We start from the raw sequence: 16,306 nt of genomic DNA, 5'->3' as shown, positions 1-16,306 counted from the left end.
GTGCAAGACGAAGGAAAGTCCAATAGTACACACTCTTGTGCATCATTTGCAAAAAAAAAAAGACCCTTTGATCTATACGGACTGGGTTATGCTTGGATTTTTTCCTTGCAACACGAGTTAGTCAGTTTCTTGTCCCAACAATTGATGAACTATAGTCCTTGCTTGATACCTTCATGGTATGGAGAAGGGTACATAGGCATCCACAATGAGTAGCAGTTGGTAGGAATTTAACAGTACCTACAATTATACTGCAAGCACACAGTTTTTATAACATGTATATGGAAAATACAGGTCAACCCCATGAGGATTTGTTACGATGCGGAGTTAAACTTCTAAGTTTTACTACTAATTTAAATACGAAAGGGATGGCGATACGACAAAGATATGAATGATTATACTAAACAAACAAACAAAAAGATAAGCAAGGGTACTAGGGTAGTTGAATCCACCGCTTAACCTATGCTAAGTCATTTCAAGTTCAATAATGAACATCGGTCAAGATGCAAGTCTGTCGTTTATCCAATGATAACGGTGAAGATCCAAGTCTTTCACGTATCTAAGGTTATTCAAATACGGATAGCTTAACCATAACTAAGGTATTCATCCTAAGTGTTATCTTTTTAATTAAGCACAACCAATCAAGGAATCAATAAAAATATGTTAAACATGAGCTGCAAAAAAATCAACATAGTTGTGTTCAAACTACCTCGGTTGCATGATAAATAATGTGAGAGTAAAATGCTGAAATGCTCATATTAAATCTATCCTAAAACAATACAGCACAACAAGAATAATATCATAACATGAATAAAACTAGCAATAGATTAATGGCTTCATCTAAACCCTAGTTATGAAATTAAAACATAATAGAAAAATACTGAAAATAAACCTAAAATACTGCTTGGTGCACCAGCTACCCATTTTTTATTTATACACAAGTTTCCCCAATTAGATTTTAATTCGATAACACCCAAACCTACTCACCATCAGTGGTTCTTTGTCATTCATTCATTTGATGTTTCTCCAATTGTTAATGGATAACCCTAACCCTATCTCTCTCAAACCTAGCTTCTAGTTTACTGTTTTTGATAAGGAAAATGATAAGGTTGAAAGAGATGAATATTAGAGTTTTAATTGGTATTTATAGGTGGTGGTTTCTTATAGTATGGTGGGGAAGATGGATTAATGGATGGAGATGGTTGTACTGTAGAGTATGAGAAGAATTGGAGAAGATGAGAATGAAATTGGGTTTATGTTCCACATGAAGATTTGGGGAGAAAAGAAGACTTCTGGATGTTGAGCAGCACATCTAGTTTGATGTATCGGGTGTGGAAACGGGTTCAGGATTTTTCACTTGTTTCACGCTCAATTCCTCTTTAAGCCCACTGCTTGGTTCCATTTTTGCAAGCGGCTTATGGAATGAGCGCAAACGGATTGCACTCTTTCTTCTTTTGACACTTCTTTTACACTCGCCATTGCCTTCTATCTAAACAACATGTTTCCGCTCTTCGCTTGTCATCATCTACCAATTCCTTCTGTTTTTGCTTCTCTAACCATAAAAGCTTTATTTACTACCTAAAAGCACAAAATAAATTAGTAAAAGTAATTATTTATGAAGACAGTAAAGTACAGAATTTGGGATAAGATTGGAAATTAAAGAACAAAAGATGAGATAAATGCCAATAAATAGATATAGAATTATAAAATATTAGGCACTCATCAGCAGAATTAGTGGTCAAGTACTTTTTCGCTCATATTATCTAATTGCAAGGTGGTTGCTACGTTATGGTAACTCATATCATATGTATCGGCAGTATGATGCAACCGATGATTGTGGCCATACTTGATGAGGTGAATTGCAGTTCATTCCTTAGATGCTCATACTTCCTATCAAGTCATTCGACGATGACTTGCACTAATTGTGAATTCGGCATTGCCAAGGAAGGAAGCTAACTAGGTATGAAAGTTAAAGTATCTTGCATAAGCAACATGCATCATAGGGATGACGGAAATCAAGAACGAAATAAGCATGTGTGATGTAACCATGGTACGAGCAAGATCAATGCACGCTTTCATCTCAATTCGTAATCGGTGCAAGTCCATGGCATGTGCCTTAATCGTGGACAAGGGCTCTTAAGTCAGTGTTGCATGTAATATGCATCAACTCTAGCCTTTATGGCTTTGCACCCTTCATATAACAAGGGTAAAGTCAGAACGGCGTGGAAGCTGCAGTTAAGGCATCATTCTTGCGAAACATGATTGCAAATGGAACATGAACGTGCATTTTCCTAGCGATAAGAGAAGCTTTAAGGCTAGGTCATTGTACTACCAGTGGCGCATTGAGTAGTTTCGACCTACGCGGATGAGCGTCACAAGCGTGATTTCCTAGTCCATCATATGGGTAAAGGCGCTAGGGACGGATAACATCCCCATTGAAGTATGAAAGTACCTTGGATATGTAGGGATAATGTGGCTAACCAAGTTGTTCAATAGAATTTTCTGGTCAAACAAGATGTCAAACAAATGAATGGGAAGCATAGTAATACCGATATTCAAGAATAAAATAGATACCCAAAGTTGTACAAATTATAGAGTAATCAAGCTTATGAGTCATACAATCAAACTTTGGGAGAGAGTTATTGAGCATCGCGTATACGTCGGGAAACAAGCGTCTCGAAAAACCAATTTGGTTTTATGCCTAGGATATCGACCATAGAGGGGATAATCCTAGCAAGAAAACTTATCAAGAGGTATTGGAAGCAGACTAAAGACTCGTGGATGGACCTGGAGAAAGCATATGACAAAATGCTGCCTAAAGTAATATGGTTGGCTCTCGGGGGAAAAAATCCCCACAAAGTATGTCACCCTAATTAAAGATATGTACGATGGCGTTGCAACCAGTGTCAGAACACCCGATGGGGTGACTAGAGACTTCCCTATCAAGATAAGACTACATCAAGGATCAGCTTTGAACCCTTGTATTATTTTTTTCTAGTGATAAATCTGTTAGAGCATAGATCAGTCAACATCGCATGCGTTGCTATATCAAGCATGTTTGTCAATGTTAGTGATCAAAACTATAAAGTTTTGATTTCTAGCCTATTAGCTAAGTCTCGGACTAGGATAGGAAAAGTGTAGTTGAGCTCAAGGACTTCATGGTGATTCAACGAAAATGACGATGATCAACACCAAGGAACCGTGGAACTTCATCAACAAAAAGGTATGTGAAGACTTGAACTTATCTATCAATCGAAAGTCTATCTATTCTTGTCCTACTTCTTATGAGACAAAAGTCGTATGCTATATAGACTAGATCATATACACTTCATATTACGAGATGAATATTCATTGCTTATCTTTTACTCGATATCATGTGTTGGTAAAGCGTTTCGTTTTGATCATGTTTATCTTCACCTAGTGACGAAAGTCATGAAAGTTTCAATCACTTTGGAAATTGCTCTGACGAGAAAGGTATGTTGTTCTTCACGACTGAATATCGCCCTCTGAGAATGTTTCAATGATTGAAATGAGAGGTTAGATTACATAACCATGTATTCCTTGAACAGAAGTTTTCAAACTTTGTTGATCAAGAGAAATCGGTAGGATTGTGGAATTGGCTTGCCAAGTGTGCGAACCCAGTCCGCAGACTCAGTCCGCGAACTGACGGAAGTTCTGGACCGAGAATTTCTGCTGGGATTTCCAAAACTCGTTTGTGTGCTAAGTCCGCTAACCCAGTCCGCGAACTGGCGGAAGTTCTCGACCCGAGAATTTCTACTGAGTTTGGAAAACTCAACCGATTAACTTAAGTCCGCGAACTTGTTTGTGAGCTTAAGAGGTTATGATCTAAAAATGTGCTCTGAACATTAAACATTAATTATTAAGGAATGCTTTATGCAATCCGTGGCTATAATGTTCATGAGCCGATTCTGATCGAATCGAATCATCTTTGTTTCAATTGTGTCTTGTGTAGTTACATAATATCTCATAGCAATTGAAAAACTCTTAACTAGTTCATTTGAGTCAATTGAACTAGTTATGGTGAAGAAGAACATGATTAATATGAGATGCTCATATGGTTGACCTTTTGGGTTATCATGTTGAACCAACATACGTGTACTCGTTTGGGCATGGTTTTCACGAACCCAGTAAACGTGTACCCAAGTGTGTGTGACAAGCTATGTCTTTCGATCTAACGGTTGAGAGATATTGGCTTGAATCTAAATCAGGTTTTCATCTAACAGTGAATAGAGTTTGCTTTGTACCTAAGGCAAAACCCTGATTTGAAGGCTATATAAAGGAGACTTCTAGCATCGAGCAAACCTAATCCCCACACGTCTGTGTGCTACTAGTGATATCTCTAGAGTCGGTCTCCATTAACTCTTGAGTTTCTTCTCTAAACTCGATTTAACGACTTAAAGACTTCATTCGGATTGTGAAGCCAGACCAATACTAATTTTATCGTAGTTTAGTGATATGAACTTGCACCTTCTATCATACGAGTACAATCGATTGATTGGCTTGAGATCGTGAGAGTTCTCCAATAGGCAAGATAAAGAAGTCACAAACATCTTCGTCTCGCTATTTGTGATTCCTCGACAATCCGCTTGTGTAGTCAGGAAGGATTGTAGAGAGGTGATTGATTAATCTAGGCTGTTCTTCGGGAATATAAGTCTGGATTATCAATTGGTTCATGTTACCTTGATTTTATATCTAAAGACGGAACAAAACCTAGGATTTATCTGTGGGAGACAGATTTATCCTTTCGATAGACTTTTCTACGTGAGACAGATTCGTTTATTATCAAGTCTGTGATTTTGGGTTGCAACAACTCTTTGTTGTGGGTGAGATCAGCAAAGGGAATCAAGTACGTAGTGTCCTGCTGGGATCAGAGGCGTAGGAGTACAATCTGGACTAGGTCCCGGGGTTTTTCTGCATTTGCGGTTTCCTCGTTAACAAAACTTCTGGTGTCTGTGTTATTTCTTTTCCGCATTATATTTTATATAATAGAAATAATATAGGTTGTGCGTTCGTGATCATCAACTTCTCTAATCCAACTTTTGGTTGTTGATTGTAGTTGATTGATCCTTGGACATTGGTCTTTGGTACCGTCCAAGTTATCTCTCTTTGATAAAGACTCGCTATTGATTTTAGCTTGAGTAGAAATCAAATCGAGAGATTGAGATAATAACTCTTTGAGATACTTTTTATCTAGATTGAGTATGACTGTCTAGTTGATTCTCTAGCAAAGTATTTCGGAGTTAGTCCATACAGATTGCTAAGGGAAATATTGGGTGGTGTTGTTAGACCCCCGCTTTTTCAAAATCAAGTTACGAAGGACATACAAGGAGCGCTTCCTTGGTGCATGTTCTTTGATGATGATGTCATGTTAATTGACGATAGTAGGATGCCTCAATATCTAGGAAACTGGATTTGTTGAGACAAACTTTGGAATCGAAGGGCTAAAACTCGGTATGACTAAATCTGAGTACATGAAATGTGAATTCAGTGATGTCAGGTCTGAAGACTGGGATATGTATTTAGCCGTGTAATTAATGCCTAGGAAAAAATCCTTTCGACATTTCGTATCGATGCTCCAAGGTGATGGTGGAATTGACGAGGATGTTAGCCATAAGATCCAGGGCGGGATGGGCGAAATAGAGACAAGCAACTAGCATCCTGTGCGACAAAAATTCCCGAGAAAGCTGAAAGATAAGCTATATATAATGGAAACCAGAACGGCGATGCGGTATGTCGTGCAATGTGGGACTACTAAAAGTCAACATATTATAGAGATTCATGAAACGGAAATGTGTATGGTGCGGTGGACCAGTAGCCACACGAGATGGGATCGAATTAGGAACGAGAATATACACAATAAATTTGGGGTGGTACAGAATGAGGAGAAGCTTATTCAACTTCGTCTGAGATGGCATCGACATCTCCAATGAAGGCCTCCCAAGGCACTTATGTACACATGAATCGTAAGGCATGTAGTAGGCACCAAGAGAGGTAGAGGTCGTCCAAAACCGACTTGGGTGGAAGCATTGAATGGAACTTGAAAGGGTGAAACTTCTCATAACAGTTGGCGCTGGATAAACGCATGCGGAAGTCAGTGATTCACGTACCAGGAGCATGACATATACAACTTGGTTTACATATTGGGTTCCATTTCTAGCCTACCCATCTTGTTTGGGATTTAAGGCTTAGTTTTGGTTTGTGAAAACTACAACCACACCCATTTTTACACATTTTTACACTGTGAAACCCACGGGCGTAAAACCTCATGGACGCACCCATTTCCTCGTCAAAAATTTATATGAGACCCATAATTTCTGAAATTATGTTTCTTAGTTTTTTTAAAGGCCAAAGTACCATTTTCTTCAAGAGACGGATAGAGTGAAGTGAAAAGAAAAAACTGATGAACTCCGATTCTTCGTTTTTAAGATTTGGATCTTTCAAATCTTTCTCTAGACCACGAAAATACCTTTCTCTTTGTTAAATTTTTCCCAATCTTTCTTTGAATAATCCTCTCAATAAAACTAGGTTTTCTGCCTCAAAATCTCTGGTTTAATTTGGGGATTTTGGATTTCTGGATATTATTCGAGAAGAAAGAAGAAATTAAGATTGAAGTTGCAAAAGGGAAGAAGAGTCTTGCGGTATTTCGATATCATCTGAATTACTATGTACATCAAATGAGGAGGGGAACCACATCAGTAGCAGGAACAGCAGTAGTAGTTCAGAAGAGAGTCAACGCTCCTTTCTGGTGTTGGATTTATAATTGGGATACATGGTAAGTGCTTAACTATCCATATTCTAATTTCAATTTCAATGTTGGTACAATTTTGATGTGGATCTATCATTTTTGATCTATGGTTATCAGTAATTGGGTCGAATTTTTGTTCATATATCTCGGATGAGTCAAGAGATTCTCTTTTGGCATGACAAATGACTTAATGTTATTATTGGAACTAGTATATATGGTTTTCTGTCTATTGTATGTGTTTAATCTATAAAAATTAGAGAATTTTCATAAAACAGGAGAGTAAGTCAGTTAAATGTATGAATTATTCATCTTATTTTGAACTCACTCCATAATTGAATGTGATTGTGCACTTGGTTGTTAAATGTCCTGACTAAGATATGATATTTTGAATTACAGATGTATCAGACCCCACGTCCATATCCCATTAGCATTTCCTTGTCAAACTCTGGTTGCTGAAAGAGTCTACTCTCAATAATCGCTTGGATATATTAGGAATATTTGGGAGAGGTAGTGTTTGAGGAGCTACTGTAGAGAAACTAGTGGTACAACAACAAATGCAAGTGTATTTGGAGCAAGGGAGAGTGTGAAAGCAACATGGGACAAGTGACATCAACTCACCTATTTTTCTCGCAACAAATTGATTTTACCAAAGAAGGTATTTCTTTTCCACGCTTATTAAATCATACGGTAGATGGAGTTTCCTAAATAATCTTGAGCATCGACACAAAAACTTACAGGAGCTAAGAAATTTTAGGTTTGATAAAATTTCTATCATGGTTAATTTTTTAAAGGGTACATGGGGAGTTACACTTGAAACATGAGATGATGGATTCTAATGAGCATATTTCTTTTTTTTTATGGACTGCAGTGAGCATATCGGTGGTCTTTCCATCCCACTTTCAACATATGTTATTGAATGTGACTGCTCTTTACTGTAAAATTTCTTGTTTATTGACACTGTTCTGGTGAAGAATAAGTTGGGAGAAAGTGTTGAGGGTGATGTTAACTAGCTCTTTGCTAGTGGTGGAGGTTGTATGAAATGAACTGGTAGTGGTGAATGGGGACAGAGTTCTGGTGCTGAAGTTTGTGGCGAACAAATGAGTGGTGATGGATGTGAACCAGAAAAGGTAACGTTCGCGGAAGAAGAGAGTTTGGATAGTAAGTAAGACAACTGTTTCGTTTCTTATGAATCCGCACTTTATAGATTATATGTGAGCTTGAGTTTGTTATAAAGAGAGTGAAATGGTTCTGATGAGAACACATGACTTGAATAAGGAATTTGTGGCTTGGCTAAGTGGCTGGTTCTTACTGTGAAATGTTGGTCTCGATCAAGAAATGATGTGCAGCAACAAAGTTAGGTTCCGAAATATGCTGAAATTGGCTGACGCAACATTGTTAATTGAATGATTTGGGAATTATATGTTGTCTGAATTGTTTGAACATATAGGGGTTTTGGAGTGAGATGGTCTAATTTGGAATTATTTGATTCGGTAGCAGAAAGTGCTTAGGAAGACAGAAATGAAAAGGTGGTATTGTTTCGTATAAATTCCTATCTCATTTTTGTTTATTATTGCAATATTTGCTGCGAATTGACAGGCTTCAAGGTACTGTGTATCTTCTCCATGCCATTGCTTGTATATTTGTTTAGCCATGCTTAAAACATTTTCGACAACTAGCTTATGCTGTTAGACTGTAAGGAAATTGAGGGACCTCTATTATTGCCTCGTACAACAAATGCAATTTTTTAGTTTAGTGCAATTGTTAAATTCAAGGTTGAGTGCAGATTGAGAATTGAATTTTTTTTCTTGCAGACTATAATGGTGGCTGGTAGTGACACTCTAACGGTTGCTTGGTGGCAGGTAGTGACACTCTAACGGTTGTTGTTCATGCATTTGATTGTCTTTTTTATTTCATATTTTCTTATAGTTTTCATATTGTAATTGGAAGACTTGTCATTTTTTGCAATTAAAGAATTTTTGCAAGATACTATTTTTGTAGTGGCTGCATAATCTTTATGCAACTACAAAAATGTCTTCATAACCTGTTGTGCATTCAAAAAAAAAGTTGCATAACGCATTATACAGACACATTTTTTGTTGGCACTGATATAAAATTGACCGCATGATCTGTTATGCATCTATAAAAATTGTTGCATAATCTGTTATGCATCGGAGAAAGTTGGTGCATAACCTGTTATGCATCTGAGAAAATGGATGCATAATGCATTTTGCATTAACTTTTTCTAAATCAACCAAAAAAAGGTTGCATAACTCGTTAGATAGCTACAAACATGGGTGCATGACCTATTATGCAGTCATTTTCTTGACCGCATAGCATACTTATGCAACCGTTGTTTTGTTAGTACTAAAAATAAAAAAATTGCATCATAGTGTTTTAAACATAACAAGTAATGCAACCTAAAAATGACTGCATAATCTGTTATGCAGCTGCGAAAGTGCTTGCATAACCTGTTATGCTTTCGAAAAATGGTTACATAATGTTATGCAAACACTTTTTTGTTAACGCTGAAATAGGAAAATGACTGCATAATCTGTTATGCAGCAATAATAATGGATGCATTACTTGTTATGCACCCGAGAAAATAGATGCATAAGTTATTATGCATCAGAAAAGATAGCTGCATAATTCATTTATGCTAGTTAACACTTAAATCAACAAAAGAAAAATAGTTGCATAACCTATTATGCAACTATAAAAAGTTACTGCATTACCTATTATGCAATCGAAAAAATAACTGCATAATTTGTTATTCATTTCTTTTTTGTCGAAATGTTAATTTTTAGATTTATACAAGTTTTTAGTGGTGCATAATCAAATTAGTGGATGCATGAACCAAAATATGGTTGCACAATGTGTTATGCGTCTTTTGTTTTGACTACATAATGTGTCATGCATCATTTTTTTTGTTAGAATGTTATTTTTAGGCATATACATCGTTTTAGTGGTTGCACAACCTAACTAGTTGATGCATAAACCAAAATATGGTTGCATAATTTGTGATGCATTCTTTGTGGTATCTGCATAATGTGTTATGCATCCTTTATGGTGGCTGCATAATGGTGGTGTATCAAGTTTTCAAAATTTCTTCCTAAAAATGATAATCACCTCCATTTTTTTCGTAAAAATTCAAATTTGATATTGTTATTTGTGCTCGTTTTGTAGAACCCTTTAAAAACTTTGCAACGAGATAAAATTTGTAAAATTCCAAGACACGGTTTTTTAGATGTGTTATATTCAAGTTTGCATACCAATTATACCATTGAAAAAATAGGATGCATAACGAGTCATGCAGACTCTTTACTGAGCAGATAGAAAATCCAAAATTTCTTCCTTTTACAAGTAATTATATTAAGGGCAACTTTGCCTTGTTACTCACTTTTTATAATTTTGAATAACTATGGGTGTCACGTTAGCTGAAAAATATTTTGGGCCTACCTATAGGAATAATATATTTTTTGGGCCTTAGCCTAATTTTCCCTTTTGGTTTTTGTGTTGGTTTTCTTGGAACGATTTTTTGGGACAATGGTTTTTTTTGGGGGACCATGGTCCTATTAGGCCACCTACCCTATAGTTATAAGGGGTGTCCTAAAGCATTGAAATGACTAACCTACCCTTAACCTAATTTAATTTAAAACCAACCCAATAACCACACATATATATATATATATATATATATATATATATATATATATATAACCACCACCTCCTCCCACCACCACCTCCCACCATCGCCGATTACCACCACCACCAACAACAACCACCGATTACCACCACCACCACCGCCGATCACCACCACCAACCACCGATTACCACCACCACCTCCGATTACCACCACCACCAACCACCACCAATATATATATATATAGCTTAATTTAAAACATTAACAAAGATATTCTCACAAACCTGTTACTTGTCATTCGTTTTTGGTTGAATAAATAAGAAGTAATCATTAAAATGAGTTGAAAATGGAAGTTGCAGAGAGGTTTAATGGAGGGTTTTTTTTCAGAGAAAGTTCGGTTATCAAGAATTAATTTTTTCTTAACCGAACTCCTTATATTAGAACAACACAAGTCCATAAGTTCGGTTCCTTCGCAAAATAAGGATATCACCGAACTTTAGTTTACGAAATAATGAGAAGTCCACAAGTTCGGTTGGTTCGCAAAAATGTTAAGTTTTCTTTATAACCGAACTCTACCTTTGAAACTTCGTAACCGAACTCTACCTAATTTGCCAAGAAATAAATTTCGTAGTAACCGAACGCTTGCCTAATTGCATATATGCATATATAAGCCCAGTTCGGTTGATTCGCAAAATATGTTGAAGTTTGCGAACCAACCGAACTTTTAACACTAAGTTACTTTTAACCTGCAGTTCGGTTGGGAACTTGGTTGCGTTGAAGTTTGCGAACTAACCGAACACACAAGATGTACCCAAATAAATTGTTAAGTTCAAAGTTCGGTTACCTACCATTTTATCCTAGGTAACCGAACATTACACTGTACGACCAAAACCTCCATTAACGAGCGAGTTTGGTAACCTGCGTGTTTGGAAAACGTAACCGAACTATACTTTTAGGTGTGTTCAGTTACATGTTCTTGACATATGGTAACCGAACTGGCCCAAATCTACATAAAAAATTTCATTTTTTTTGAAAGTTTTGAGCAATTCAACCAACATTATCTAAGTTTGAAGCCTACCTGGGTACCCAAATACCCTTCCTCCGGTTGTGGTTGGTAAAATCCATCGTTTTTCATGTTTTCCTTTTTCATCTTCTCTAACTTTACTCTCTCAATAATTCTACTTCTTTAAAAAAAAAACCATCTGATTTTTTAATCTCACTAATTATCTTTAACTTAATCATTACACTAACTATTATTAACACTAACTAATCATCACCCAAAATTAATCAGGAGGATAATTTAGGTATTAATATAAATATCTTGATAAAGGGTGACCTAGATTTACTTCTAATGTCTTTACCCGAAATAAAACTATGGTCCCCAAAAAAACCATGATCCCCAAAAAATCGTTCTTTTCTTATGTTTCCTCGTAAGCAAGTGTGGAATTCTTTAATTCTAGTTTGGACCTTATGTTACAAATGTATTCCTACCGCGGATTTTCTTTACGAAGCTGAAAAGGTGCAGTCTCCACTTTGCTTATTTTGTTCTTTAGGTTAAGTGACTAGTGCTCATCTATTTCTCCGTGGCAATTTCACCTCTCAATTATGGAATTATTCCTTTGATAGTTTTGGTACCGATTGGGATTTCTCTGAGCCAGTCAAGGCTACAATTTGGAATTGGAAATCATCTAAATCTAGTACCAGAAAGCAAAAAGTTTGGTTTGTTCTCCCTTTTACTATTTGGTGGATGATTTGTAAGGAAAGAAGCATTAGATGCTTCTCAAATAGGTCCAGAAATTGTAAGCAACTAATCATGGCTATCAAATGCACCAGATTCCATTAGGCTCTTCGTACAAAGCTCCTTGATGGTTTTTCCGCCTGTACCTTGATTTATAACTGGGATATAAACTGAAAACGCCTGTACCTTACTTTATAACTGGGATATCATATAATTGAGAATTGCCCTTGACAGTATTTTATTTTTTGCTACCCTCCTTGTAACACTGTCACCTTGAGTGACCCTTTTCTCTTTAATATATCTTGCTCTTTTTGGTCTAAATAAAATAAAGAAAAAGCAATTATCTGCTCTCATCAGTCGAGAATCATACTATATAATATGTATACCGCGTGAGATGTATAAACAATGACAATAATTTCGCCCATGATCTATGTGGATGCACTTCATACTGTCAAGTCGGTCACTGAATTGATGAACACAAACAGCATATATTATCATTATACTTATTTATTAGGCAGCAAAACAGTGCATCTCATCCAACTGAGCTAGCTAAACACTGGCTCGGCATTGAAAGAACAAATAGAACGATGCACATACGCAATTTCCAAGGTACTCATTGACCTGCAAATATTTATAGTATTTTGAAGTTTGAATTTTGTTTAATCAAAAGCAGTACATATTCGTGTGTTGACTTATTTTTCATCCATCTTTCTCCCTCTGAGAAGAAAAGTAAGTTAATCACACCGTTAATGATCCAATCTGTATTTTTAATGAAGGAAAAGCCAGTAATTTTAATTCTGGATATTAATGTGAATCTCTAATGCACAGTTGCACGCATCTAGAGAGAAAAGGATAATAATATATTTAGTCAGTGAAACATGACTCAAACACCAAAAAACCCATAAATCATAGTATCTGCTCTCCTCTCTTTTCTTTTTTCAGTTTTTTATTGGAATCAAGAACTTAGAATATCTACGTTTCAATTTGGGCGGTAACTAATTAAACTAACTCAAATGCAACTAAGAATGAATTCCCTGCCATCCCCATTTACAGATAGTATAAGAATAAACTAAGGTGAACAAGATCTAGTTCTACATAGTTCGTTCCTTTTTCTCTTTGAAAAATCCAACATGACCCGCGCTCAGCCTCTGTCTGGCTGTCCTGGAGTCTCATTCATTAATTATTGGATCAAGCATACAATTGGGCACTGGGGATTGGAGTGGCAACTGATAGGAAGGTTCAATTCCTCTCATCCAACTCATGAATCTGCCTATGTTCAGGTTGGCTCTGCTCTAAGTGTCTGATCTGCCTATGTTCAGGTTGGCTCTGCTCCAAGTGTCTGATTCTTCATTTTTGTGGATCAGCTATACATATACAAGACAAACACATTGAGCTACAATCTAAAGATGGAGTATAATTTATGAATAGGGCAGTGTAGCAGCTAGCTAGGGCAGTGTAGCAGCTAGCTAGGGCGCGTTGCTTGAGAATCTATCAACTGCCGTGGTTTTCCTAATTAGGCACCAGATTTTGGAGACATAAATTTCTAAACGATACTATAATTAAAGGAAAAGTGGGAATTAATTTACAATAATAATTCAAGCCGACCAAACCAGACTGATACGGGGTATTAATCAGTACATAAAACTCTTGCATTATGAGTACATGTGCTCTGCTTTACTCACTGCTTAATACCTAATTATTAAGGTTTCGTTCCCAAACAAAATTAAGATAATTATTAGCACTTTCATTCAGGCATTACTGCAGTATGCACGATCCATTCACATGATCACAGAATAGTCGCACACTGCAAGTAAACTGAGCACTGAGCAGTTAAACCGAACCTCCATAAATATAACCAACTTTCATCATTAACGAATAAACTTTTGAACTCCTTGTATTCAATCAATCAAAAAAATAATGGATTGTTGTCCCCTCGTTGCCAGACTCAAACATTTGTCTTCTTTGACTATACATGTGCATGAATAAGCCGGGTTTTCATGGAAATTTACTAATACAAGGATTACAAGAATCCAAAAAAGAAATCCTAAAGTCACCTAATCCTAGAGACTTAAAACTATATAGGGTTAGTGTCAAAACAAAAAACACACTACTCAAAAACCAAGGCACCTTCAAGTCTGTTTTGCTATGCGGGTTCTGTTTTTCCATGAATCATCCAGCTACTAGCAATTTTTTTCTGAAAGGTTTCTGTGAAGGAGACTATGAGTTGAATGATGATGACTAATGAGCATTAAGAAAATAATAATAATAGTTTAATGAAAACTCATAAGCATTCACCACAATTAATGGCAGATAAATAGCTGTACAGTATCAGTTATAGTATTTTATTCGTTTTTCTTTTACTAATTGTCCTACAAAAGGGCTCCCATCCCCTTTCACTTTTCCCCACAATCATCGTTCTCGTTTTCTCTCTACATTTTAAACTCGGTTTCCTTTCTACATTTCAAACTCCACCTAAAACATTTCATACATTCTTCTTTGTGACTACGAGATCATCATCAGATTGATTAATCGATGATGAAAATGGCAGATTCTTCATCTAACATGAAGTGTCTGCTACTGGTCTGTTTTTTCTCTATCCTTGGGATGGCAATGGGTATTGCTCCAAAGAAGGCAGTTAGTGTGCCATTTGGGAAGAACTATGCCCCTACATGGTCTTTTGATCACATCAAGTATTTCAATGGTGGTAATGAGATTGAGCTCCACCTCGACAACTACACTGGTAAGTTCAACTTATATTCAGACTTTCTACTTTGTCATCTGTCTGTTGCAGATTCCCTAGTGCTAATGAATATATACCTGAGTTTTGATGTTTTTCTATTTTGGGATGAAAATTATAGGTACTGGGTTTCACTCAAAGGGGTCTTATCTGTACGGACACTTCGACATGCACATAAAAATGGTTGCAGGGGACTCAGCTGGAACTGTAACTGCTTTCTATGTAAGTCATTCCTATCAGTTCGTTTACCACTACTACTACCAGCACCCTGGTATCCCTACTTAATCTTGCTTATCCACAACCCTTCTGGGTGCTACTAGCCGCTTAAGAAACCCCTTCTGTCCCCAATGGGATTCGACGTAGCTCTTCCAGATTCCATAAACATGCAATCTGATACAGCATATTTAACGAATGAATGCAGTTATCTTCAAACGGGAATGAGCATGATGAGGTAGACTTCGAGTTCTTGGGAAACAGGACAGGGGAACCCTACATTTTACAGACAAATGTCTTCACAGGTGGTGAAGGTAACAGAGAGCAACGGATCTACCTCTGGTTCGATCCAACAGCGGCCTACCACACCTACTCTATCCTCTGGAACTCCTACCACATCACGTAAGTATCTAACAACTCTCCAATACATTTCAAAATCCCCTCCAAGTATTGCTTAATTTTCAGAAAACTAATGAAACAATATGCACGCATGTGAAATGCAGATTCTTCGTTGATAATATCCCAATCAGGATATTCAAGAACAGTAGAAAGTTAGGATTGAAATTCCCATTCGAACAACCCATGAAGTTGTATTCAAGTTTGTGGAACGCAGATGACTGGGCAACCAGGGGAGGGCTTGAGAAAACTGATTGGTCCAAGGCACCTTTCGTAGCTAAATACAGGGGATTCCACATTGATGCTTGCGAGGCATCAGTGAACGCAAAATTCTGTGAAACACAAGGAAGGAGGTGGTGGGATCAGAAGGAATACCAAGACCTTGATGCCTACCAGTACAGGAGGCTCATGTGGGTCCGTAGGAAATTTACAATCTACAACTACTGCAAAGATAAAGCCAGGTTCCCCATAATGCCTCGCGAATGCAAGATAGACAGGGATGCTTAATTAAGAAATTTAATATGTTCTTAGAAGGAAACTATTGTATCCTATTCTTACCACAACAACAGTCTTTTCTAAAATACTATTATTAATCAATCAATGGTGGGTATTTTATCCTAAGATACTTCATGTGTTTCCTAGCTGTCCTCTATATCCTCTTCACAAACTTCTTCCAAAACAAGACCATGTGCGAAGGGACAGTCATGTGCTTTTCCTTTCCCTAAATTGGTGATTCCCATTTAATTATTCATTTACTGATTCCACAATTATCGTTATCATCAGAGTGGGAAGTTGAAGTTGTAATGTGTATTCTTTTTC

At 36.8% G+C, this 16,306-nt stretch overlaps 1 protein-coding gene across 1 annotated transcript; it reads left to right on the top strand.

The window, feature by feature from the left end:
- Positions 1 to 14,459: 14,459 nt before the first annotated feature.
- On the top strand, positions 14,460 to 16,108 carry LOC113281296 (probable xyloglucan endotransglucosylase/hydrolase protein 5). The gene is made up of 4 exons (XM_026530007.1): positions 14,460 to 14,881; positions 15,000 to 15,100; positions 15,300 to 15,493; positions 15,595 to 16,108. The coding sequence occupies exons 1-4, from the start codon at positions 14,674 to 14,676 to the stop codon at positions 15,992 to 15,994; spliced, it is 903 nt and encodes a 300-aa protein (XP_026385792.1). The 5' UTR covers positions 14,460 to 14,673; the 3' UTR covers positions 15,995 to 16,108.
- Positions 16,109 to 16,306: the final 198 nt, after the last annotated feature.

This window comes from Papaver somniferum, chromosome 5, assembly GCF_003573695.1.
Source record: "Papaver somniferum cultivar HN1 chromosome 5, ASM357369v1, whole genome shotgun sequence".
NCBI lineage: Eukaryota > Viridiplantae > Streptophyta > Magnoliopsida > Ranunculales > Papaveraceae > Papaver > Papaver somniferum.
This window is presented reverse-complemented; position numbering and strand designations above follow the sequence as displayed.